This window comes from Mus pahari, chromosome 5, assembly GCF_900095145.1.
Source record: "Mus pahari chromosome 5, PAHARI_EIJ_v1.1, whole genome shotgun sequence".
Taxonomy (NCBI): Eukaryota; Metazoa; Chordata; class Mammalia; order Rodentia; family Muridae; genus Mus; species Mus pahari.
In genome coordinates, this window is record NC_034594.1 from 70471491 (window position 1) to 70497959 (window position 26469).

At 53.3% G+C, this 26469-nt stretch overlaps 1 protein-coding gene across 1 annotated transcript in view; it reads left to right on the forward strand.

The window, feature by feature from the left end:
- The first annotated feature begins 8289 nt into the window (after positions 1 to 8289).
- The window catches only part of Crocc2 (ciliary rootlet coiled-coil, rootletin family member 2), a 58151-nt gene continuing 39971 nt past the window's right edge, over positions 8290 to 26469 (forward strand). Inside the window, exons 1-5 of the mRNA XM_021199335.1 lie at positions 8290 to 8367; positions 19185 to 19335; positions 20197 to 20345; positions 22469 to 22575; positions 24133 to 24274. Of these exons, the coding sequence (XP_021054994.1) occupies positions 8290 to 8367; positions 19185 to 19335; positions 20197 to 20345; positions 22469 to 22575; positions 24133 to 24274 (627 nt within the window). The remainder of the gene's footprint in view (positions 8368 to 19184; positions 19336 to 20196; positions 20346 to 22468; positions 22576 to 24132; positions 24275 to 26469) is intronic.

Consider the following 26469-nt stretch of genomic DNA (forward strand, 5'->3'; position numbering starts at 1 on the left):
ACTGCCCAGAATATGGCTGCCCAAGGCTGTTCAGGTTCCAGAGGCCTGGCTTCCTCTACCTGTCACACTGCATGTGCTATGCCCTACCCACAGTGTCCCCACCGCTGTGGTCTGTGGGAGGTGGGTCCCACCGCACTATAGAATCCGGCTCTGAAGCCGCCTCTGCAGCCAGGCCAGGAAGTTCCTTCCTTGCTCGGAACCTGGGCTTTCCAGTTTTTCTATGCAGCCTCACGGGAGCCTCTTAAAGTCACCTAGGAGACCAAGCTGCCCCTGAGCAAGGCACTACCTAGGCTTCCCACCCTCTGCGCTACCCTCCCATTCTGTGACCTGGTACTCCTGGCAGGCCAGAAGGCTATCTGTCCTTCCTTACTTGGTCCCTCTGGTGAGGAGCCGTAGTGAGCTCCCCATGGCTGGGACAGTGTTGTCGTCATTGTCCTCCTCCTCCTCCCCCCTCCCCCTCTCCCTCCCTCTCCCACCTCCTCCCTCTCCCCCTCCTCCGTGTATTCCACATCTGGGCTTGATGTCAGCATTCAGAACAGACAGAATAGACGTGAACAGTGAAGAGCTGGCCCTGAGCCCAGCTTGGACACATGAGGACATCACAGGGATGCAGTGGAGAGAGGAAGATGGAGCTGGTGGCAGTGTTTGGGACCCATAGGGTGGACCCAAGCCTGCCACCCTGCAGACCTGAGACTGTTGATATGTAAAACAGGGGAAATGGAGGAGACAGTGAAGCCAGAGTGGTCAGCGCAGTTCTAGGAGCCCATGGATTTCACAAGGTCTTGGTGACTAGACCACAAACGTATTGATTCACCACCCCTCAGTGTAGCACGGGGACCACAAGTACACTGGTTCCATACCTTGGGAGTTCCCAAGTGCTCTGGGAGAGACTGGCGAGGAGGGGGACATTCCATTCTAAACGGAGTGCATGAAACGGATTTCAGTAAGGATGCGGTGTAGGCTCCACACTGCCTCAACATATCACACATGGCCCGATGGCTATCTACAGAGTCTGCATGGACGTTGCACAGAAGCATTTGTGAGTCCCCTGAACTACCAGCTCTCTAGAGCACAGCTGGATTCCAGGGCAGAGAGTCTTAGGTCAGGGTGCCAGTGGCTAAGCTCCCCCAGGAGGCTCCAAGGGAGTGTGGCGGGCTTTTTCTGGATCTAATGGCTACAGCTGCCTTGGGGATGTCGTGCTGCCTCTGCCCGTCTGCTGGAGATCTTACCCCATGTTCCTTTCTCTGCCTTCCGTCTGTCTCTTAGGAGGAAACCTGAGGCAGCATCCGGGACCACCAAATAAAGTTTCCAATCCTCACGTCTTCCATGTGAGAGCCACACACGGGCTCTGGCACAGCAAATGGCCAGTTGCCAGTCTGCCACAAGAGGCTGGAAAAGCCTGGGCTCTCCTAGCTTCTCCCACCACACAACCTCACGGAAGTCTCGTAAAGTCACTCAGGGCACCCAGCCACCCCTGAGTAAGGCGCTGCCTAAGCTCCTCCTCATCCGGTTGCCTCTCCCCTCCTGTGACCCGGAGTCACATGCCACCACACTAGGACACAGGCACGTTGGATTACCAGGCCACCACTTCAACTCTCCACTAGGCAATTTGGTGCCAAACTCCAGGTTTTGCAGCAATGGCCCAAAGTCAGCACAAGAGAAGGTAGGCGCCCGCTGGTGCCCTAAGAAAGGTCAACTGAGGTCCCCCGACATTCATGGTAGACTCTGGGAGGGGCCCCCCCTCTTTTATAAGCAGTGGTATTTCTCTCTGGAACTCTGTGGTCTGACAGGGTCCCTCTGCCCAGAGTGTTTGTTGCCTATTGAAGCTCAACATGGACCCAGAAAGTGGTGATGCAGGGCAGATGTTCTCAGAGGCCCTCTCTGTGTGGCCTGTGAGAGACACTGTCCTATAGACTCAAGGGTTCTTGAGCAAGATTTGGAGGTCACATGATCTATGCTCCCAGCTGTTTCCACACTCTGGCCGTGCCCAGCAGATTCTTGGTCACCCAGAGGCCCTGGCACAAGCAAGCCTCTCTCCTGCCGAAGAAGCAAGTGACCATGATGAGGCGGTTCAGGATCCCAGATGGAACAGCAGGGCTCTCCATGCTGAGCAAACCCTAGTCCTCTCTCATGGCGTGTACCCACTGCCTGCTACACAGCACCATCATAGTCTAGCTCTAGTGTAGACAACTGGCAGTGCACACAGCACACAGCTACATCACTCTGAGATGCACATGGAACTTGCAGGGAAGGTCAGAAACATCAGCTGTTTGTACGCAATGGTGAGACCTGCGTTTGTATTGGCTCAGTCTTCCCCCATCGCATGAGCTCCTCAGATGTGGAGTGTGTAGGTGGTCACTGAGAAGGGTCGAAACAAGAGAGAGACGACTCTCTACAACCTGGTGACCTAATGCGCACAGTGGCTGAAGTCATTGTTTGCTCGTGGGCCAGCCCCACAGCCCACCTAAGGGTGCTCATGAGAAGCCCAGGCTTATCGTCTGTGGGATAAGCAAGTCTCTGCGGCAAATGCTCGTCAGGAAGCACAGACGCTGGGGGCAAGGAGCTGGGGGATGGGGGTCTGGAGGACAATAATAGCCTGGAGGGAATGACAGAGCCAGCAGGGTGAGCTCCAGCCAGGAGGCAGGCCTGGGAAACCCTACCCACAGTAGAGTTGCTATTGGGTGGCCACCCAGCCAAGAGCAGGGTTAGCATGACCTGCCATGCCTGTCCCCACACTGGATCTCAAGAGAAGGCTGAAGTCCACTCATCCTATGGCACTGGCTCTCAACCTTCCCAGTGCTGTGACCCTTTCATTCAGTTCATCTCCAACTATAAAACTATTTTTGATACTACTTCATAACTGTAACTTTGCTGCTGTTACGAGCCATAACATAAATATCTGATATGCGAGCTCTGTGGAAGGGTCATCTGACCACCCCCCCCAAGGGGTCATGACCGGCAGGTTGAGAACCACTGTCCTGGGCGGTAAGGAAGGAACTATGGGGAAGACCAGTCTACAAGATGTCTTCAAGGCCAGTGTGTGTGTCCCAGAGTCAGCAAGGCTAGTGTCAGTCCCCAGCTAACTGACAGCCTGGAGCTGAGCTGCTGTTTGCTGGGACTAGAATGATGGAGATCCAAGTTTAAGGCCGGTAGAGGAGAGACTGGGGGGAATGCAGGATGGTAGCTCCCAGGGACCCCAGCATCACCGATGAACTTCAGAGGGGCTCTGGGCTGGAGCTGGAGCTGGAGCTATGCCTTTCCAGCTGTTTCCCTTTCTCACACAGCTGCATAGGCATGCCTACAGAGGGGTCAAACCACAGGAAGTCCCTGCTTTCACACCTTCCCCTGGTCCCTCACATGGTCTGGGGAGAGGCAGTATCAGAGCATGGACCCCAGGTGGGAAGGTTTTACAAGAAAGGGAGGCTAGGCCCCATCTATTCCTGCGGCCTGCCCAGCATCCATCCATAGAGGAGGAGGGGTCAAGGCCACACGAGGAGACCATCTTCCCGTCCGTCCTTCATTGAGTTCTTCTTTGCTCCCTTTTTCTGCCCATGTAGTTCAGGGATGGCGGTACAGTCCCCCTTCTCAGGCTTCACCTTCTCTACCAGCCACCCTGTTACTCAACCTCAGGCCTCTATCAGAAGGATGATCTGGGCCGAGACACCTCTGACACTGCCTATAGGAAATGGATACTATGTGAAGCTCCCGGGTGTACTGGGGCTTGGGGACACACACTTTGCTGACCCAGGACTGGGATGCCACCTGTCATCCATGCAGGCTGGCCTTACTGTCACCCCACCACTGCCCACTGGGGACACTGTGACTATTGCTCAGCCACATGGGGTTCCAACAGCCCTGGTGCTGAGCAAACAGAGGTGTGGGGGCTGGGCTGTCGGTTCAGGGAAGCAGGGGACACAAGAGGTGGGTGATGTCCTAGCAAAGGGAAAGGGCCACCAGACTGAGTGTGGAAGGACGTGTGGGGGGTAGTCTGTCAGTCCGAGGAAGCGCACAGTGTATCACTCCCAACACACAGGGCACACAAGGTCATTCTGCCTGTCCCAGGGCCATTTGGTCAGCCCAGGACAGACTAGAAGCTAGCCAGTTCGGATTCAGAGTCTGTGGGTGCAGTCTTTGATGGTTCTGTCCATATATCCAAGGACAGACTAGAAGCTAGCCAGTTCGGATTCAGAGTCTGTGGGTGCAGTCTTTGATGGTTCTGTCCATATATCCATGTTCACAAGAAAGAATTTTGGGTTTGGGCTTAGGGGTTGCATGTGGACTTTTATTGAATAAACATGCATAGTATTTATTATTTTTACCATATTAAAGTATGCAATTCAGGGCACTAAAATGTTCACATTGCGCAGCCGTCACTACTATCATCCACTTCAGAACTCTTCTCTCTCTCTCTCTCTCTCTCTCTCTCTCTCTCTCTCTCTCNCTCTCTCTCTCTCTCTCTCTCTCTCTCTCTCTCTCTCTCTCCATGGTCACACTATGTATCCCTGGCTAACCCAGAACTCACTATGTAGACTGGGTTAGCCTTGGACTTACAGAGCTCCACCTGTCTCTGTCTCCTGAGTTTTCCGTATGTCCCACCATGCCCTGCCAGACACTCCTCAAACAGAAATGGTGTGGCCATGAGACACTAGCTCCCTACTCCTCCCCAGCCTCAGCACCGAATGGGGGAGAATGGTTGCTTCTGTCTGGAGATCTGAACTTCTCTAGGAACTTCATGTAGATGGAATTGCTCAGTCCTGTCTTGTTGTGGCTGGCTTACTTCACTCAACCTGATGTCCTCCAGGTCCATCCCTGCCACAACATGTGTTGGAACGTCCCTCCTGCTGAATACAGCACAGTCATCCACTGTATGGACAGGCCAAATACGTCTTATCTATTCACCCATCAGCAGACACGCGGGTTGCTCTGAACATGGCAGCCAAATCTCTCCATCTCTGTTTTCTGTTCTGGGGACACACCCAGACGTGGAATTGCCCGGTCACATGGCATGGGTTTGATTTTTGAGGAAGTGACATCCTGTACTAAAGCAGCTTCTTATTTCACATTCCAGCAGCAAGGCCTCCAGTTAATCCACCCCATCATCAGCTTCTTAACAGTGGCCACCCTAACAGGTGTGACGTTCATCTCGTAGTTTCCCCTGAGTACTTAATAAGGTCATACATTTCTGTAGGCTTACTGGCCCCTTTATATGTGTCCAACAGAGAAATGGCCATTCCCATTCTTGGCTCTTTTTTTTAATTGAGCTGTATTGCTGAGTGTTAGGAAATTCTTATATAGTTTAGATTTAATTCCTCTATCAGATAGATGACTTGCAAGTATTTTCTCACATAACAACCCATGTGCTCTGCTTTCTCTTTCTTAATATTGCCCTCCTGTGTGTAATGATTTCATGTTGATGGAGTCTAAATTATCTGCTAACGTTGACATCTACATTTGTACAGTTGTATCCAGGAAGTCACTGTCAGATCCAGTGACTTCCTCATTTCATTCATTATTCTGTGGTCCTTGCCAAGCTGTGAATGGCCAGCAGTCCCAGCCCCTCTCCTGAAAAGAAGGCAGAACTGACTTCCCAGTCCTTCTGGTTGTACCTTGGTCCTGGTTATATCTTGGTATTCTATCTCCTCCGTCTCTTGAGAATGGGTGACAGAGAGAGGTTCCCTGAGCCACCCTAGCAGTCACTATCCAGGACCATCCACCAAACATCCTTTGAGTAGTCCGTGTGAGCACGGAGTAGATAGAGGTTGCTGCTCTCCTCTGCCCAGGGAACCCCTCAGGTCCCCCTTCTCTGGGCCCCTCAGACATAGTTGGCCTCCCTTCTTTATCCATCCCCAGCCTTATGGATTTCATACTTTGCCATTGCTGACCCTAACCTTCTTAGGGTAGGGAAGGGACATCAGAGGTCAGTCCTTCTGGAGGGTCCTATTCTGTGAGCAGGCCAGGTGCCCACAGCCTCACCTACCCTGGCCTCTCCACCTCACTCAGCAGTCAGGAATGAGGATGGTATCATGCAGCTTCAGAAGTAGCTCAGATGCCTGGCCCTGGAGTGGCTCTGGCATTCCCCCGAGCACAGTTCATGTGAGGGACAACTCTCATGAAGAGGGTGGAGGGCACAAAGGAATGCGATGCCCTGTCCTTGCTTCCCGGCCTCAGGATAGCCTGTCTGGTTGGAACTGCTCTGGAATCTGACTTGCTGTCTGTGATCATCTCTGTCCCTTTGGTGACTGTATGCCCCAGAGACATGGTGGACTGCTCACGGGCTAGACTCGCAGGTCCAGAGGCGGCAGCCATTGCTCATGGAGAGTGACTCCTGAGGGCAGCCAGGCTGGTCTGGCCTGGGTTGCAGCCCCTTGCGGTCGGAAGTACATGCCCTGTAGGCTTTAGCAGGAAGTGGGCCCTGTGTGCTGTACTTGCTCTGAATCATCACAACCCAGACACTGTACCACGGCTGACTACTATCGCCAATGTGTCCCTGCCTGAGGCCAGTCATAATGATGTTCGAGTTCAATACCACAACTGCTACAATCCATCCTCCAAGGAATTGGGAATCCAGGGTTTGTCATGTGCTGGGGCTGTTTCTGGTGAGATTTCAGGTATGGAGGAAATAATGACGATGGCAGGATCCCCTCTGAAAAGGAGTCTCCCTCTAAGTACAGAAGTATTGAACAGCCTGCCAGACAGGTGGCCACAGATAGGAGCAAAATCGATCACATGCTGGGAGAATGGACAGTGGGGACAGAGCATGCCCTTGACAACTGCAGCAGGACTTACTCCCAAACTTCAGGTCAGGAAGCTCAAGGTTCTGGGTCCAACAGTCCTGTTAATTAGGAGAAAGGTCAGGCCTAGCCAAGGCCCTCCTGAGACACACTATACTCCATCTAACAGGGTTCGTTGAAGAATATACTCTGGACTCGCACTGAAAATTATCTTTGTCATCAATAGCCCTGGACCAGAAGCTACACTCATGGACCACATAAGGGCCCAGACCAACCAGCATCCAGAGTGCAAGGATGGGGTCTCAAGCTCCTGGGCATGGCCAGGAGGGGTAGATCGGTGAACAACGTCATCAAGGGCTTTCAGACAACAGAGGAGGACAGAGCAAAGAATTGTCCACTGGTAGAGTCCATCCTACAACCTAGAAACTGGACATAGGGGTCGGGAAGGGTGCCTGAGTAGGAAAAAGGATGGCCCCTCCTGAGAACCAGCCCTCCTCTTCCCGGAACCTCTCTGTCATGAGCACGCTGTGCCCAGAAAAATAGATGAACGTGCTTGTGCTTTCTGTGTCGGAATTTATTGCATAACAATGAGCATACAAGGCTTAGCAGTTTCAGTAACACATTTCACATATAGTCCCTCCTGCTTGGGTATGCTGGCCTAAGGTAGAGGCAGATTCTCTCGCTCTAACTTTAATTACTAATGTTAACGCTGACATCACGTAGCACACAGTAAATATATCTCTCTATCTGTATGCATATGCATGGGTTACAGAATGAATGCGCAGAGACGGCAGCAGAGTTCAGAAGGTCTCAGAAGTAGGTTGAGAGTCTGGACTGATAAGTTTATGAACCAGATTAGTACCAAGAAGTTAACTAGGGAAGGATGCATTCTCTAAGGACTAGGTAGGGCACTGCAGAGCAGGTAACCTGCCAGGCTCCAAGGAGCGGGGGTGGGGGTGGGGGTTGGAGGGGGAGCCTTTGCTATAAAGGAAGACCTTTGCTCCTGGGGAAGGTCCGCCCCTCCCTAATCCTTAGATGTCTGTGACACACATCTCACTACCGATCACAAAGTTCTTTGGCACATGAACTAAGTCCGTTAGTGACCCTGAATGGGCTTGTGGTCTGCACCCCTGGGTGTGATCAGTAAGCAAACAAGTCTCCCTAGACAGTCAACGGGGGCTCTAGGAAGACGCTGGTCCCTCCCTCGGGTCAGCTTCACACCAGGTCTCCGGGGAAACCGCTTCAGGCAACAGTGTTCCTTAGCCCTCACAGCAAGCCCTTACTCTTATTTCCAGGGAAACCAGGCCCTCAGCGTCCTGGTTGCCACAGCAACACTCATGGGCTTGTTTGGCTGTGGTCTCCACTATCAAGGTGGGGCAGCTGGGTGATCTCTGGAGCAAGTGAATTCAACGGACCGAACCAGCACTGTGGCTCCAGGTACTGCACACAGGTGTGGGGAGGCACACAGAGAAAGGTACTGGGGTGGTTGAGGCTCAAGAAAGAGACGTGCTGAGGAGCCCAGGTACAAACTATCTGAAGTCCTGTGCTTCTGCCCAAGATGAGCTCCACTTCCAGCAATCCTGATGATGGAGACACCACGGAGCAGTCTCAGCTGGGGCTGGACACGGTGATCAAGGTCAGTGAAGTGGCTGCCCCCTCCGTGACCCCTGGTCTTGAGAGCACTTTTAAATAGGACGCTGCCTGGTGTGCAGCCGCACCCCCCCCCAGCCCCCACCAGGAGCACGTTCTACCTGTGCACGTGCTCAGTGTGAATATGAGCATGCAAGTGCAGATCTCCAGACAGGCGAAGCGGCTCAGAAAGCCAGCACCCCTCTGGAGCCCTGGGCTTGCAGCCTGCACACCAGTGTGGAAGGGACAGGGTGAGGGGCTCCGCTGTGTTAGTGGCTGGGTATGGGAGCAGTTGAGTCTGAGCTTAGAAGAGGGACTTCCATTTGGAGATAACCCCAGTACCCACTCTGTAAACTGCAGAAGTTCCATTTCTATCTTCACAGAACTTACCTGTAAAACAGGGACAACACAATAATTGGCCCTGTGTCCCAGTCCCATTCCTAAAAGCCCACCTACTTGCCAGCCCACCTCCCTACACTGTCATCATCCAGCTGTCCCAGACAGACAGTCCCCGACCACTGGGGCCTCACTGTACCCCAGATGGACCTGCTGACTCAGAGTGTTCATTAACCCAGCTCTCAGACCGTCAAAGCCACGCTGCAGGGGGTTGACTTGGTCCAAGGTAAACGATACATCAGATCCCCTGAGAGGAGTAACCAACTGCACAGATGGTGCCAGGTGGCTAAATAGCCTGTTAGCATCTTTGTACACATAGACATACACATCTGCCCACATAGGACAGACCGTGATGCAAACAGGGTATTAAAGTCAGTTGGGGTGGAGGAGATGGCTCAGTGGGTGAAGACAGTTGCCTCCGAGTCTGATGACCTGAGTTTGATCCCTGGGAGTCACATGGTAAAGAGATCCAACTCCCAAAATGTACCCTCGGACATCCTACGCACACACTACGGCATATACACTCTCCAACTCCACACACAACTAAATTAATGTAACAAAAACAATAAGTTAATTGATGCAATAAGACAAGAGAGTGTCCTGGGTGGGTACTCTCACCTGAGTGGACACTGGCACTTCTACCCAAAGTGTCTCAGGCTGAATTCTGATGGCAAGGCCGGTGATGGGTTCAGAAAGGGGGCCGGCCCACCAGAGCTCACAGAACACTCACTGCCCAACACCCATTGGATCACACATCATCCTGTAAGGACCTGATCAGGTAGCTCCTAGAAGGTTTGATGGTGGAAGGGCATGCCTGTGTGTGTGCCCATGTTCTTGAGGTAGAATCCCAGAGTGATGCAAACATCTCTGGGCATGGATGTTGGGGGAAGGGGGGCTCTACATGTATCTGATCCCACTGTCCCTGGGAAGCTGTCACCTGAAAGTCATACCAAGCCTAGTGAGGCTTTTCTGTCTGCCCAGCCACACCTGCTATTTGCACAGCAGTGATTGAGATCTCTGTGCAATTACCTGAGGTGAACATGCAGCAGGCAGGCGCCATGAGATGCCCAGATAGCCCTATCAGACCAGTGACAGGGCTCTAGGGACCTCCCGCTCCTCTGGCTACACACGGGGAACCGGGAGACTCAGAGAAGGGCAAAGCTTGAGTGGGAAAAGCTTCCCACAAGACCAGGAGCAAAGGCTTTGACATCAATCCACTCCCGGTGCCCGGAAGAGCTCCCCAGCATCAGTGCCTGGAAGAGCTCCCCAGCATCTGTGCCTGGAAGAGCTCCCCAGCATCAGTGCCTGGAAGAGCTCCCCAGCATCCACCTTCCTTGGGCCAGATTTCCATTCTCCTCACTTCATCTGCACACATGTACATGCACATGCACATGCACATGCTTATGTGTGTGTGTGCATGCGCGCGCGCGCGCGCGCACACACACACACACACACACACACACCACTGCACAGTATCCCAGAGCACCCAGCCCCACAGGCCACTTGAGAACTAGAACTGAATACCAGGCTTGGGAGCCCTCGGATTGGTCCCTGAGGGTAGGACATTGGCTTGGTGAGTTCAAAGGCCCCTAAAATTACACAGGAAAGGAAGGGCTCACCATGCATCAGGAAGAGGAGCTTCCTGGATCCTCTCAGACCCAGGACGGACAGTACCCCCAATTCGGGTGGGATGCGGTGTGGGAAGGTTTCCCACTCTTGAGTTGGTTGTTTTAATGGCATAGAACTTTCCAAACTTTCTTTTGGGTAAAAGTTCTAGTTTCTGGGAACTTGTCCATTATAAATTTTCATATTTGTTGGCTATTGCTGTTGGCTGTTGCTGTGGTTTGGATGTGGTTTGAATGTACCCCCAAAGGGTTCATGAGCTGGAAGTCTAGGGAGCGATGCTAATGAAGAGTGGAAAGTGCTTAGGTCATGGGGCATGGGCCCCAGTAGGATTCTGTGTGCTTCTCTCTGGCCCCCACTTCTCTCTAGAATGAGTTGGGTCTATTTTTTAAAGGCAGCACATCTGTCTCCTGAGCCGTCTGCCTCCTTCCCGCCATACACCCTATATTCTGTTCCTTCACACACACACACACATACATCCATCATGATGGCATATGCCATGTTGGATTGTAGCCAGATACCTTCCCCGTGCCCAGCAGAGGTGCCGCATCTGGCATCATGAGCTCTATGACCCCCATTTCTGTATAAGGCCCACCCTCACCATAGCAGCCGAATAGTATGCTTCTGTCTTTTTAATATCATGGGGCCGGAAGCAGGGAGAGCAGCTACCTCTGCCTCCCAATAGTGTCCAGAATTCAGGACCTTCTGTCTAAGTCCAAGAAGGTGCTGGCTCTCCCTGACTGGCACCTGCTTCTTCACCTTCTTGGCTGGCAACATACAGCCTTGTCTCACTTAGGGGTGTCTACTGCTGTGATAAAACACCATGATCAGAAGCAACCTGGGGAAGCATTGTACAGCTTGTAGTCCATCGTCCGGGAAGTCAGGGAAGGAACCTGGAGGCAGGAGCTGATGTGAGGCCATGGGGAAGTGCTGACTGCTTGCTCAGTCTGCTTTCATACACTGTCCACGGCCACCTGCCCAGGGGTGGAACTGTCCTCAGTGCTCTGGGCCCTCCCACGTCCATCATTAATCCAGACAGACATGCATACAGGCCGATCTTATTAAGGCATTCTCTCAGTTAAGATTTACTCTCCTCAGATATGTCTAGGTTGGTGTCAAGTTGACAGAAACGCAGCCAGCACATTCCATTTTATGTTTTTATATTTAACCAACCCACACATTTATTTTTTTCCTTTGTTTTTAATTTGTAGTTTTGTTCATCTCATTTGAGGTGTGTGTGTGTCTGTGTGTGTGTGTGTGTGTGTGTGTGTGTGTGGCTGGCTCACTGACTTTCAGTCTTTTTTTTCAATTTTCGATCTGTAATAAAATATAAATTACATAAAATCCACCCTTTTACCTATCTTAAAGTGCCGTTTCAGTAGTAGAATTTGCACTATTCTCAACCATGACCAGCATCCAGGCCCAAAATGGTTTCATCTTCTCAAACTGTCATCGCCATCAAAGCACCAACTCTCCCTGTCCATGGCAGCCACTGGCCTGGTCCCTGGCTCTGTATATCTGGCAGTTCTAGGAGCCTCACGGGAATTGAACTGAATCTGTCAGCTTATTCCACTTAGCACAGTGTCCCAGAGGTCCTCCCATGTCGCAGCATGGCTGAGCAGCTGTCCCTCCTGTAGGTGGACCAAGCATCGCTCACCATTGGGTTTCCCTCCGTGGACCACTGACCTGCTTCTCCACTGTGAGCAATGCTACCGTCAGCGGGGTGCAGGTCCATCCATCTGGGTCTCTGGTATCCTTTTTGCGGTGTCTGTTCTAGAAGGGCTGTGGGCTCTAGCTCTACACGCATCTTTTTTTTTTTTTTTTTTTAGATTTATTATTTATTTAATGTATATGAGTGCACTGTAGCTGCCTTCAGACACACCAGAAGAGGGCATCGGATCCCATTACAGATGGTTGAGCCGCCATGTGGTTGCTGGGGATTGAACTCAGGACCCCTGGAAGAGCAATCAGTGCTCTTAACTGCTGAGTCATCTCTCCAGCCCCTACATGAACTTTATTCTCCTGCTGTGGCTCTGCTCATTACATCCCTGCTTTCTTCTGTGTTTAAAGCCAGACTTCAGCTGTAGGAACTATTTGCTCTCACTCAGCTGCGGGTGGCAAGCATGGCTTTAACCCTCTGGATCCATCTGTTCTAACCCCAGCTTCCCAGGGGTAGTGGCTAGGGCTCAGCCTCACCCGATGAAGCGCTTCTGACGCCATCATAGACTGCCCTCTGCCCTCTGCCCTCTGCCCTCTGCCCTCTGCCTGGCCAGTTAACCCTGAGGTCCCCTCGAGTTCAGTCACCTGCACAGTACTTGACACTCAGGCTTTAACATTCCTGACTTAAACATCCACTCTGTGGATCAAGGACACCACAAAGAAGTAGGGCAGGCACAGGGAGGGACGTTGGGGTACATGCCATCCCAGCCCTGCATCTACACCAAGCCCCTCATTAGGGTTTTCACGGGTGCCTCCTGTGTAATACTACTGATTAAATCCCCGGTGACTTAAGTACTAGATCACCAGATGTCTTGGGGTGGGCAGAAAGATCCAGAGCTCTCCTTCAAACTTGGTCATCCTGGAGCTCACGGGGCACCAACCACTCCTCTCTCACTCCCCCTCCAAAGTCATGCTTCATTCCACAGATCAAGGGTACAAGGTCCCGGGAGTGCAGGCCCACCCAGGACAGGAGCCCACAGTGGTTCAAGTGTGACCTGAATTCAGTGCCAATCACATGACATCCAGTGAAGAATGTACTGACTATCTCTGTCCCCAGATCCACATGTCCAGACACTGGTGCCACTGCGCAGACCAGACACATCCTCTTTCAGACCTTCTTTCTCATGGTCCAGAGACAGGCTCACCTCCTCACCAGAACATACCAAGCCCTGACAACAGCGCTTCAGTTTTCCCTCCTGTCTCGCCCACCCCTCTCTCTGCTCCCTCCACACCCCGTGGGCCCTTGCTTGCACTGCGTTGCAGGCTGACCACCTTCCCCAGGAAGCCTGTGTGGGTGTCAGGACATAGAAGCAGACAAGACAGACAGCCTCCTCACCCTGCTGAGCAGTACCTGCTGTGAGTCATTTTGTTGTTAGTGATTCATACCTTTGGTGGTTCCAATAAGGCTTTCAATGACTTGTGCTGGGAACCTGTCTGAGCCTGTTTGTGTGCCAATCATTGTGCTCGGGACGGACAGATAAGTTGTCCCCCTTTGCCTTCATCCCCTGCTTCAGCATCTAGTCCCCTTGTGACTTTGCAAGCTTCTGCTCTAAGGGCAATGCCCCAGCTTGGCAGGCACAGTGCGGAGATGGGGAGGGGAGCCTATCAAACACAGGAGTAGACATTACCAGGTACAGAGCCCATCAGACATCCTGACCAAACCCTCTGCAGAAGGCCAAAGTGCTCTGAGCCTCCAGCTGGCCTGCTCTTGGCCGTGCTAGTTCACTGACGGAATGCAGGAGGACCCATGGGCATCCAATCAGGTGAATAATAGTCAGGGGACTGTCTAGAGATCTGCATATCTAGCAACTAGCCCCACAAGTGTTTGGGAGCTCAGGGCTGAGTCTCAGTCCTAGCATAGACCCTGCCAGCAGTCCCGAATAGTCTCACACAGGGGAAGAAGGGCAGAATTTCTAAGTCAAGCTATCTTATTTTAAAACATCTGCTCCTGGATCGTGGATAGTGCTAAGACACTTCAACCCACTTAATCTGCCACAAATTACACACTGTCACAGGTTCTCTTACTATCCATAATGTTGGAGTCCCTGAGCCCAACCTCAGTTCCAGAAGTTGGGCAAGACCGGCAGTCCTCATGCAGTACTGGAAAGGGCCACACGGGGGCACTGTTGGAGCTCAGCACGCCGCATTAGCAGCTGGCCTAGCCACCCCTGAACTGCACTGGGTTGTAGGACGGTTCTCCGCATCAGACACCCAGCCCCGTACTGAGATAGCATCCAAGTTACACAGGGCTCGACGGTTGGGTACCCTCTCACTCAGAGATTTTAAGTGGAGGTTTGGGGGTCCTGCCCTCATCTTATTGCTTGCTGCTGAATTCTTTATTTGGAAGGTACAGGTGAGCCCTACCTTTCTCTGTACCTGAAGCGGCCAGGTTCTTTATAAATTCATTCTGCTCTCCCCTGGGGGCCAGGACCTAGACTGTCCACCTGTGGCCGCACTCATGAACAAGAGACGGTGAATTAGCGCATGTGCTTTGCCCATTTCTGCTTACTGACCTTAATCTCTGCTTCCCACCATGCCTGCCACAGGGAGACCCTGCAGGGCTTTAGGGAGTGGACCAGCGTGGCTGGCACTGTAAGAGGACCCCAGAAAGTCCACCAAGGACTAACTCTGGGGAGGGAGGAGCAGCTGGCACTTCACACTCATGCCTTGGCTTTGGCGTTACCTGTTTAGTTTGTCTGGGAAAACAGAAACCAGCCCTCACCTCCTCGACTGCATCCAGACAGTGTTTAGTGGGTTTGGTTTGGTTTGGTTTCTCCTCTGTTTGGAAGGAGAGCTCTGGCCTCACCTGCTGGGACCACTTCTGGTACCTGCCAGGCTCCAGCTGGGCTGACTCTTAGGCCAAGAGGGGGAATACCTGAATGCTCTATTCTGTCCCCACTGCCTGAAGCAGCCATGAAAGGACACCCCGCCCACCCTCCACACCTCCACCCCCCTCTCAAGAAGCCCCTCATGGTGGACATACTTGACACTTCCTCCCACCCAACCTAGACAGCAGCTCTGAGAGCTGAGAGAGGCCTTGCACCTCAGAGTCTGGGCTCCGATCGGGCCCTGCCCTTCCTTCCCAGTGGTCGTGCCTGGGCGTTGCTTGGATTCACCTGCAGGGTGATCCCCGTCCCAGATCTGGAAGGGACACATGTAGAAGGGAACAGGGCTGGAGGATAAGCTGGAGCCCATTCTTGTGACAGACTCTTTGCCTGGTTTCAGACTCACATTGAAGGCTGAAGCCCTGTCACTGGGCTGAGTTTCCCCCATCTGCAACAACCGCTTGATGTTTGAGTCAAGATCCAGAAATGGGGGGAGGGTAGGTTACCCCACTCCAGTGAGTCTCCAGACAAGGGCAAAAGTGCAGTGTGAGGTCCCTAGGCCACGGGGATATAGAGACCAGTTAAATTCACAGATGGTGGCGGGACATGTCCTTGAACACAGTGTGCTCACAGTGTGTTCATGGATGGCACAGTGGGCCCCTCCTCGGTGCTCTTAGAAACGTGTCCTGCTCTGCCCCAGAAGGTTCGATCTCTTTATCGAAGGACCACAGCCAAGTGGGAGGCAGTGGTGTCTGTTCCCACTGAGCCTCCAACACACCCACTTGGAGCTAAATGCATAGGCTACTGACAGGGGCATTGGCCTCCCTAGGGTCTTCAGCACAGGTAGAGGACACCGAGGGCAGTAGGAAAGAAACATCGCAAAAGCTCTCTGAGTCTGAGGTCTTTTAGGAAAGTGACCATGGAGATCCCTTTTGCCCAGCCTTGGTGTCCTTCCCACAATCCGAGCCCCACCCCCCAGGCTATCCAAGCTTCCCACTGCTGCGCACTAGAACCTTCCCCTGGCCCTAAAGATGGTCACCCACCCAGGCTGGGGAGCCACTGGTGGCAGCAATGGACAGAGCCTGCGGGGCAGAAGCTGGAAACTCTCCTAGCCCCACTCCCCACCACGACCTGACTTGGGTATGGGGAAGGAGGCGGTCCCGGGTGGGATCCCCGGGGAATCAAGCCCGGGTCAGCACAGACCTCCTTGCACGTTGTAGCAGAGCCCCGCGCCCCTCCCCCGTGCCATTTGCGTGGAGGCAGGGCGGCCCTCGCTTGCAATCCTCCCGCGCGCAGGGGACTGGAGGTGGGAGGGGAGGGCTGGCTGCCAGGGACGCGCCCCTCCCGCTCCCCCTCCCCCTCGTGCTCTGGCTGGGCGTCGACCCATCGCAGGCACCGGGCCACAGCTGGAACCTATTACGCCCCCAGCGCCTCTCGGGACGTCCCGGCTAATAAGTGACCCTCTGTAAACGTTAGGAATGAGTCAAGTTTGTGCTGCGCCGCTGCTTTCCCGTTAGCGGGTGGCGCCGCTGATGCTCCGGGGAGAGGAGGGAGGGGAGGCAGGGTCCTTCCGGCCTGGAGGGAACCTCTGAATGGAGCCAGCATCAAGTCTTTAATCTGGGGACCTAGGGTTCTGTTTGCCCCCGGACTAGGCCTTAGTTTTCCCCCCAGTGCAAAACAAGAGGCTCGGGTAGCAATGGCTGGGCACTTCCCGCTCTAACTCTTAGAAAGGCAGAAGCGGCCTTGGTGGTCTGAGCACCCGAGCCTGCCTGGCCAGGGAGGAAGTAGCAAGGGGAGCCCTGCTCCTCACTAGTAGAGATGCTGCACCCAAGGAAGACTGTTTACCACCCACTCAGAGCAAGACTGGGAGGTCCTCTGGAGGAAAGAGAAGTGAGGGCACCTTCCCAAGACCACCTAGGGGAGTTAAATGCAAAACCTTGGAGAAGGTTAAGTCTTTCCCCAGCCTGAAGGGCCCTGGGCTCACTCACTTGCAGCATCTGACCTTTGCAGGGCTCTCAGGGACCAGGACAGGCCCTGTCCAGAGCCGTGCAGAATCTGGATATTGGAATGATTCCAGTCTGGCTAGCTTGAGAGAGGAATGGCTACATTTAGGAAGCCTAGGTGAAAACCATGGCTTATCTCCACAAAGGATTCAGAGTGGAAAGAGGTCTAGCTATGGTTGAGAGGAATCGGGTAAGGATGACAGGGGTACCTGGAGAAGCAGGGCCTCCTCCCCAGCCCAAGCCTGGGAGTCAGAACCAGGAGAGCTGCAGAATAGAAAAGGTCTTCTGTGAGCTGGGAGTCAGGAGGCCTCTGGGTGTCACCTCAGGGGACTCTGGGTAGGTAAGGGACGGGGAGTCCCACCATGGAAGAGAAGGCAGCTGCTGCCCTGAAAAGTTTTGGGAGTGGGGGCCCCTGGCATCAGTCACGGGTCATTAAGGCACTGCCTTCAACTCAAACATCCTTCATGGACAGGGCAGGTTGGCCACTATGGGCTAGTATTAATCTTCCGTCCTTAATCCTATCCCTGGAAGTTTCCCGCTGACACAGAACAAGACTGCCCACAGGCTCTGACAAGGTCTTCAGCTCAGGGTCATTCCTTCCCCCAAGACATGCGCCTCCCCCAAGAAATCCTGCTGAGAATCCGAGACCCTACAGACCGTGTCTAGGTAGGAACCATAGGTAGGTAAGAAGGCGTTCCTGTGGTGTAGGTGATCTTGCGTTTCAGAGACGTACAACCTGAATTTCCAGAGCCAGAGGCCTATAGCACTAAGCGTAAGTCAAGAGACTCATGGCCCCAAGCTTTCCAAGTCAGAAGCTTAGTGTTTGAGGTGCTGGAGGCAGACAGAGGTCTGGTGTTCTGGGCTCAGAGGACCTGTCAGTATCCTTAGTTCTAGGCACACAGACTCCTGCCTCTGAACCCCTCAGGACCTCTCCCAAATTCTTCCATGGTTTTCAGTCCCTGTGGTCTAGACTCTGCCCTTTGGCTCACTGATTTCAGCTTCTTTGCTCCCTTTAGTTTCTCCGTCTCTGCCCTCCATTGCTTTCTTGAACACCTCTGCTTTCAAAGCCTGCGTTACATCTGTTTGAGTTCATAGCTTCAGATGCCAGGGCTCTTGGCTTCTGGACTCTGGGAGCCTTTAATGCTGCAGCTGCTGCTACTTTTGCTAAGACCTGGAAGCTCAGGATCTTGTCTACAATTCATATAGCCAGCCCCTGCCGCCTTACTCACGATAGAGACCACAAATGGGCAAACAAACCATCTGAAAGGAGGCTTTTATAGCAGCGACCAGCAAGTTGCTAGGATATCTGGGAAATGCACCACACGCTTGTGGTCAGCCAACGGCAGGCCCCATGCTGCTCAAGCCCTTAGCAGCCTAACTGGTTTGAAGGAAATCATGAAAGGGTGAGTACAACGAAGACTCCGTCATTGACGTTAACGGTCGTGACGTTGGAAGTGTCATTCCTAGTCAGATCCCTCATGAAGAGCCAGGCCCCTGTAATTTGTCTCACCAGGATTCCAGGATGTTATGGTCACATTGAACCTATGTGGTTTTCTCTCCTGACTGTCCATTACTACCTCAGGACCCACCAAGAAAGTGGGCCACTCTAGCTCTCCTCGGGGGTTGGCTGAGGGGGACATCTCTGAGATGCTCTCAGAACCTTTGTCACCTTGTGCCTGTCTAGCCTCACAGGGTCCAGTGCACCCTGTATGATGGCCGGGCCTCTCCGAACTGGGCTTGGGCTCTGGGTCCTTTACCTGTAGTGTCCCCTTCCCTCCCCAGGCTTGTGATCACTGGGTAGGCTTCGGGATGCTCCCCACCTCTACTGTGCAGATGAGCCTAACTGTTCCAGGTGGGGCAGGTGGTGGAGAGTTTTTCTGTGGACAGACATAAAGGCGCCTGCCCCGGGCATCCCAAAGAGGCTGGCATGAAGAGTCGGCCCAGGACTCAGCACAGCCTGCTTAGAGTTGGGAAGACTGAGCTAAGCTGACCTTGGCCAGGAGTCCTTTCAGATACCCATTCTCTTGATTTCCTCATGTTTGCCAAAGCACTGCCAGGGACTGGCACAGTCCCACCCCACAGGTGGAGAGACTAAGGCTTTGGTGACCAGCCTGGCCCCACTCTGCTATCTTCAGGACTCTTGGCTACATCAAAGTGACCTCATGGCAGCTCCTGTTGACAGCACCAGGCTTGTGTGAGGCACCCGCAAGCTGTCCCGCCCGGGCCCATAAGAACCAGGGCTCTGGGATGTTTTTCAGAAGTTGGAAGACACCGTCCTGAGCCCCATGGCCAGAAGGGAAGACCGGGCGCTAACTGTGCGCGGAGAAGGTCAACGGGCCTCACCTACTCCTGTGCCAGCCCGTATCCGAGAGATTGTGTCGAGCAGCCTGGGTGAAGAGCCACTCTCAGGTGAGGCTGAGACTGCTCAGTTACCAGGAGAGCTTTACAGCGGGCACGGGAGCCTGGCCTCAGGGAGCCATGTCATTAAGACTGTCCTGTGTCCCTGGCTGCCCACCCCAGACTCTCCCAGCCCCATATTCCTAACCACCCTCTCTTCATAGGGTCCTCAGGAGTCATGCAGATAGCTACAAGGCCATTAATCACTGTCACACGGAGCTGACCTCAGCGCTCGTGACATTGTTACACCACCAGTGTCTTGATTTTATCTATCTTTGTTTGTTTTTTGTTGTTCTTGTTTTTCACCATAGTGAAAAGCCTAAAGGTTGACACTTTAGGTTAAGGTTGAGCAGGGACATCCTGAGCTTTGTTTCTGTCACTCATCTACCCCCACGCACAAAGCTTTCTTATCAGCACTCTGCAGGAACAGTCTCCAAGGAATCCACCCCTGCATGGAGGCTAAATAGTAGGCAGGCTCCGCGATGCCCAACTGAGCTCACGATTCCCTTCTGTGTTGTAAGGGTTTGTCTAACCTATCTCCTGGTGGCCCCAGGGTAGCACTGGGCACTGAGAAAGGGCAGAGAAACACCACCACATATTTGAAAAAGCAACTTCTCTCTGGGAGCAGGGTCCTGCTACCCTGAAGCAGCAGTACCACTACGTTCAGACATGATGGGTGGTACCCAGTGTCCCCCACACATGCTTTAATTGTTAGGGGCTTGAGCTGGCCATGAATAGGAGGGGTTAGAGCTATTTACCAAAGGCAATAGGGATAGGAGGGTGCTTGGTAACAGGAGAGGAAGTGAAGTTTCTCATGGACTGTTCCAGTTGTTTGGGTAGGGCCCTGGCCTCATCTGAATGCTATACCCACAGGACTGCGGGAACCGCCAGCTACTACCACCCATGCACGGGAGGAGAGTGAGCTCCTGCAAGAGGAGCTGACACGGTTGGAGGACCTGTTGGCCCAGGCGGATGCTGAGCGGGAGGAGCTGGCTAGCAGGTGTCATATGGTCAGCCAGAGGGTGAGTGTGCAGCTGGTACCTGCAGGCCAGTGTGCACAGCCTGGCCCTTATTAGGGATCATCCATCAAGACTGGTGATCATTGCTGTGGGCCCATCAGCCAGTCTCAGGACACTGATGGAGAAAAGGGGGCTGGAGGTAAGCAGGAGAAGCAGGAGATGTGCCCCTCGGGTGTGTCTCTCATCTGCTCCAGGATCCCTGTGGTCCAGGGCCTTACCAAGTATAACCGCAGAGCCAGCTTCTGAACAGAGGAGAAAGCTAGGAAGGACAGGACCCAGAACCCAGGCAGAGCTTGTAGGTCCAGCCCTCCTCCCGACCCCAGCCTTTCTCACGTGTACTACAGCCTCTGCTCACCAGCCAGGCCTCAGGATGGGGGGAGCGGGAGGTGACCTCTGAGCTATAGGCTCCAGCCAGAGGTTATCCAGGATGCCTGTGAGCTAGGGAGAGCCTTCTCTAGGAAGCTAGGGAAACTGAGGCAGAAAGGTGAAGGCGCTTTCCAGGCCGGAGTCCTCTCATGCATTCTCTTCTCCAAATCACAAGAGCTTCGGCGGCAGAACCGGGCACAAGGGGCAGAACAGCCCATCCCCCAGCATCGATGGAGCCAGCCTCAGCTCTGTGTGGCAGGACAAATGAGGACACCAAGGCTCAGCTCTGGCCAGTGGTCCCCTAAGGCAATGGTTCTCAACCTGTGGGCTGCAACCCCCTTGGTATCAGACATCCCACGCATATCAGATATTTATATTATGATTCACAACAGTAGCAAAATTACAGTTAGGAATTAGCAGTAAAGATGATTTTATGGTCACCACAACCTGAGGAATTCAATGGAAGGGTCACAGCATTAGGAAGGTGGAGAGACACTGCCTTCAGGCCATACAACCATGCCTGGGACCAGTGCTGGCCCAGATCTGCTCTTTCTATGGCATGGAACCAGAAACCTGTGGAAAGACCCAAGGCCTGGCCTTGCCCACATGAGGGTCCTAGAAAAGCGCGATCACACTAGCCCTGAGGTACCCACCTGCCAATGGGTCCCAGCTTTCCGATGCCCTTCCCACCACACCACTCTATAGGAAATGCCTTTTTCTTCAGCCCACACCCAAAGAGTCCCTCTAAGAGAGACCGTGAGGACCCCCTTACCATGGCTCAAGAGTCTGCTCTTCCTGTGGTGCATTCTGGGATAGGGAATCTTCCTAGCACAGGGCGGGAGATGCTGGGAATGGACTTCAGGGAATAGAAGCCGCAGAAGGCCTTCCAAAGATTAGTAAACTAAGAAGCTATGAGTCAGAGCTCAGCTCACAGCCAGCAAGAGGAGGGTGCTGGCAGACCCAGCACACTGGTGGGACAGGGTGAGGGTCTTGGTGTCCAACATGGCCTCTCCAGGTGACACTACAATCCATTATAATTGGAGCCCCTGACCCCAACTGTCACATTGCTGGTGGCCAAGAAGCAGGTTCTCCTGTGTCCCAACCCCATCCTCCTGTTCTTTGTGCCTTCCTCCCAAGACATCCTTGATTCTGTGATGTTCTACACTCTGGGTTCAGACCCCCCACTGAAGTAATAATGGCTGAGGACTGTGGGCAGTAGGCCTTGGGTGTGACATCCTAAATCCCACATTGGCCCCTTGGGATAATACTCTGTGTTGGTAGCAAGGGGACTTGACACCCATGTGAATATGTTCCCATGCTAAGATTGAGAGGGAGAGGTGCAGCTTGGGAAATAGGCCAGGCCAGAGGGGTCCAGATTCATGCCCCATGTAGGATGGGAGAGCCTGCTTTTCGGTTGTCTATCTTGCCCCTATGTGGCTGACATCTGGACTGCCCCAGCCACTGGGGACAGCAGTGCCTCAGTTTACTAACCTATAAATGAAATGTCTCCAGGGACCCCCCCCCCCAGAGCCCTGTCTCCTGCCGATTCCACCATTCCCATAGCATCCCCAGGACCAACGGAATCCAAGCATCCAGCAGGCCTCCCCTCTCCCTTTTCTGTGGGCCACAGGCCTACAGGAGTGAACGGGCTCCTGGGAGACCCTGTATCCTGCCTCTGCCCAGGGTGGGTTTTATGGCAAAGATGTCATACTTGGATGGCTAGGGAGAGATGGACCAGGTGGGCTCACACACCTTCCCAGCTGCAGGCCCGCCTGGAGACCACTGAGGCCCGGCTTCGGAAGTCAGAGCTGGAACACAGCATGGATTTGGAGGAGGCTCTTAGCCGGCTGGAGGCCTCACAGCAGAGGTGAGACCCAGTGGGCAAGCGCTTGGGGTTGCAGAGGGTGCACACCCCACTACGCCTCACTCAACCCACCAGAGCTATCCTGAGTTACCGTTGCCTGTGAAAAGTGGCACAGGGAAAGCACCCTGGAGGGAACAGTCAATAGCAAGTAGAACTGGGTACCATGCTGCTCTCCTTTCCCTCCCACTGGACACCACTCCTGTATCCTCACACGCAGTGTCTCACCCCTCGGGGCCAGGGTGTCCTTTCCCTCCCACTGGACACCACTCCCATATCCTCACACGCAGTGTCTCACTCCTCGGGGCCAGGGTGTGAGAAGGGAGAGAAAGGGCAGTCTGCCGAGCAGGTAGCAGATTTCTTTCCTCTCCCTGTGTCACAGGCCAGGGGACAGTACAGAGCTGAGAGTTCCCTCATCACCGCTGGGCGAGTGGGACTCTCTAGTCTCCTCAGTAATGGTTTATCTTTACTCCCAAGCGCAGGGAGCAAAGATATCAGAGAGGCCTGAAGCCATTATGTCCCAGCGTTGAGGTCGGGGTACTCAGGAGAGCCCACCAGCAAGTGAGAGCTGCCATCAGAGATAGCCTGGTCCTCTGCCCACATCCTTCAGCATATATTCCCATATCTCGGAAACAGGGGCATCAGTGTCATGCCTAGAGCGACTGAGTGAGAAATCCACTCATCACCGCCCCCTGCGGAATAGGTTTGGGCCAGTGGGCAGTCTCCCAAGGCATGGCCATTGCCAAATGCTCCCTGACCTCACCCTTGGAGTGCGGTGTCAGGATGGCCACTCAGAACACTTGGCTGGCCATCACTGCTGCTGGTGGGTTACCACAGTCAACCGTGGGCCATTGGCATACACAGTCCTGGGCGCCCTTCTCTGGCTCTCCTAACCGCCCTGACCACGACTCCAGAACTTTTGGCTTCAATCCTCTCTGATGTCAACAGGCCCTTTTGTTCATACTTGGCAAGAATGCACCACACCCCAGTCCCGGGAACAGCCCATGAGCCTCACTAGAGCGATCTCGCCATCACTAACATCCCGTGGTTGGCTTACCCTCCAGGAATCTGGCAGAGGGAGAAAATGCTGAAAAGCATTTTGAAAACCCATTTTGAGGGAAGAATGGCCCCAGGGGAGCCTGGTGCCTGAAAAGCTCAACAGGATCCCTGGCATCTCTCAAGGAGCCTAATTCCCGGAGATGCCCAGCTTCTGCCAGCCTGTCCCTCTGAGGCTCCCTTTGAGCCTCCCAAACCCTGTAAATTTCTTTCTCTTCTTGGAGGCAGAAGAGTGGCTAGGGGTGAGGAGGAGTTTGGGAGAATAGCATTTGGAGGCAAGAAGGATGGAGCTGAGCTGGTTCTGGGAAGAGTCCTCCTGGTGCTGGCCCATGTAGGTTTCATTGCCGGGCAGTTGGTGATGCTTGGGAACAGAGCTGGGGCTGTGCACCTAAGTGGAGATCGGGGGCCTCAGGACTCCATTTAAACCCCTTGGTTTAGGGCTCCTGGACTCTTTGTGCCTCTTTTGGGGAGTCACCACACATGAAGCTGTGGGTTTTGTTCATTTAGGAGCATGGGCCTTTCCCAAGTAAACACCCTCCTTCGGCAACAGCTGGAGCACATGCAGAAGGCCAATGACACATTGGCCAGGGAGCTGACCACAGCAACCCACAGCTTGCTCCACCTGCAGCGCAAGTTGGAGCTTCAAGAGGTGCGTCACTGGTCTAAGAAAGAGGTGGCCCCATACCCTGTCCCTACGTCTGCCTGTTTAATTTGGTACCTGCAGCTTGAGGGAAGCTGGTATCATGCAGTCCCTCCTGGTGGGAGCCTCATAATCCATGTTGCTTGGTCACAGCAGCCTGTGCCGTGAGGGACACCTCAGGTCCCTTGAGCGAAGGAGAGCAAGACTACTAGAGGGTTCTTGGACCGTCCCTGGCTCTGATGCATGACACTGTTGATCACACAGAGAGGATGGTCAAAGGATCTGGGTTGTACAGCTGCTCTTAAGCTCCTGGCCAGAAACCACCAGGGACCCACAGTCTTGCCCACTCAAAGCGTAGCATCAGAGAACAATGTTACAGACCTTGGGAGATATCTAGGTCTGGTCTGCTGATCTGTCATTGGATGTGGAACTTTCTGAGAAGGGTGTGGCCTTGGAAAGATGATACCATACAACTGAAGCTAAAGGTTTCCCTTGACAGCCCTGCTCCAAAGAGGTGTGATCACACATCCAAATGTCCCTGTACACACCAGTGGGAAGATTTACCCCTCTGAAGCCACTGGAAGAATGCACTCTCTCCATATGAAGGCAGGAGCTAAGGGGGACCCCTGGGTCTGGATCCTCATAGGTCCTTTCAAACAAATCCATCCCAGAGAGCCCCGCTGGTGCCCTTCCTTTGGGTGGAAGGCAGCCACAAAGACCCCTGCTCTCTGCCTCCTACCCCACACCTGTCATTTCTGGCTGTAGCTACAGTGGAGACACCTGCTGCCACCTGCAGGAGAAGGGAAGGGAAGATCTGGGGAGGGTGCACTGTCTCATAGAGTGTCACCAGGGAATGGGGGTCTGTCATCCCAGGAGAATTGGGCACAGGCTTGCTGAGGCAGATGGCAGCCATGGCCCATGTCACCCACATGGCACACTGAACAGTGCTGTACACAGCATGTCCCCAATCACCTCAGCTTTGCTGGTTATGAGTCTCCACTCCCCTGTCTTGGAGAACTCCCAGGCAGCAGCGACTTCCTTTCAGCCCTGGGAAGGGCTCTGTCTCTGGGCTCTTTGCTGCTGCCAACCAGGCTGTGACCTGCCCTGACCCTGATTCGGCACAAGGCTGTTGGTCTCCTTGCTCTGGTGACTTCTCCCACTTTGTCTCTGGCTGGCTGTGGGTTTCTATGACAAACCCCATGTGGGTTGTTTCTGCTTATCCTACTCTAGTTGGATCCAGCCTCTGTCCTTCCTCATGACTGGAAAGGACCATTAAATCTTTCAGTATTAGCTCTGCCCACCTCTCCCTCCTCTCCCTGATGCCAACAAGACGTCTGTGCCAATTTTACGCCATCTCTAGTGCTCACCTGAGTTCCTTCCCCTCCTATACCCTCAGCTAGGCTAATTTCTTCAGAGTCCTGTTCTTGCTCATCGATGTCCCCTCTGGCATCTAATCACCTTGGACTCTTCCTTCTTGGCTGCAATTACGAATATTAGATTTTCATCTTTAGGAGAATGGATTGCAGCCATTTTGTGCTTGGTATCTGATGTTGGCACCATCTGCCATTGTCCAAAAATCTGACCTCATGGTTTCTGTTGACTCCTGATCATTGTCTCTTTGTGTCTTTGGTGGTCTGATGCTAATGGGGAGCTGGTTATTTTCCTTGGAACCCTGTGAAAATTCTTTGAAACTTGGGTGAATAGAGGATTTTTCCAGAAAAGATTTTCAATTGCTTTTGATGGGTGCCTGGAGGCTCCAGGGGTCTGTGAACCACACTGCAGGAAGCTTTCAGCTTGAGTGTGAAAACCCAGGTGTGTATGTTTACACTGCAAACTGCATGATAGTGCACGGTGGTTCCAGACACAGGGAAGAATCGTTTCTCTATTTGTTCTTCTCTAACATTCTACACAGGCAGTTTCTCTGCAAGACTGTTTGCTCACACATACACACACACAAGCCTATATTATGATATGGGCAGTGTATTTATAAGCCTGTGTGTATGGTATGTATGGCCTATGGTGTATATAAGACTTGTATATGTGTAGTCGGGCGGTGGTGGTGCACGCCTTTAATCCCAGCACTTGGGAGGCAGAGACAGGAGGATTTCTGAGTTCGAGGCCAGCCTGGTCTACAAAGTGAGTTCCAGGACAGCCAGGGCTACACAGAGAAACCCTGTCTTGAAAAACCAAAAAAAAAAAAAAAA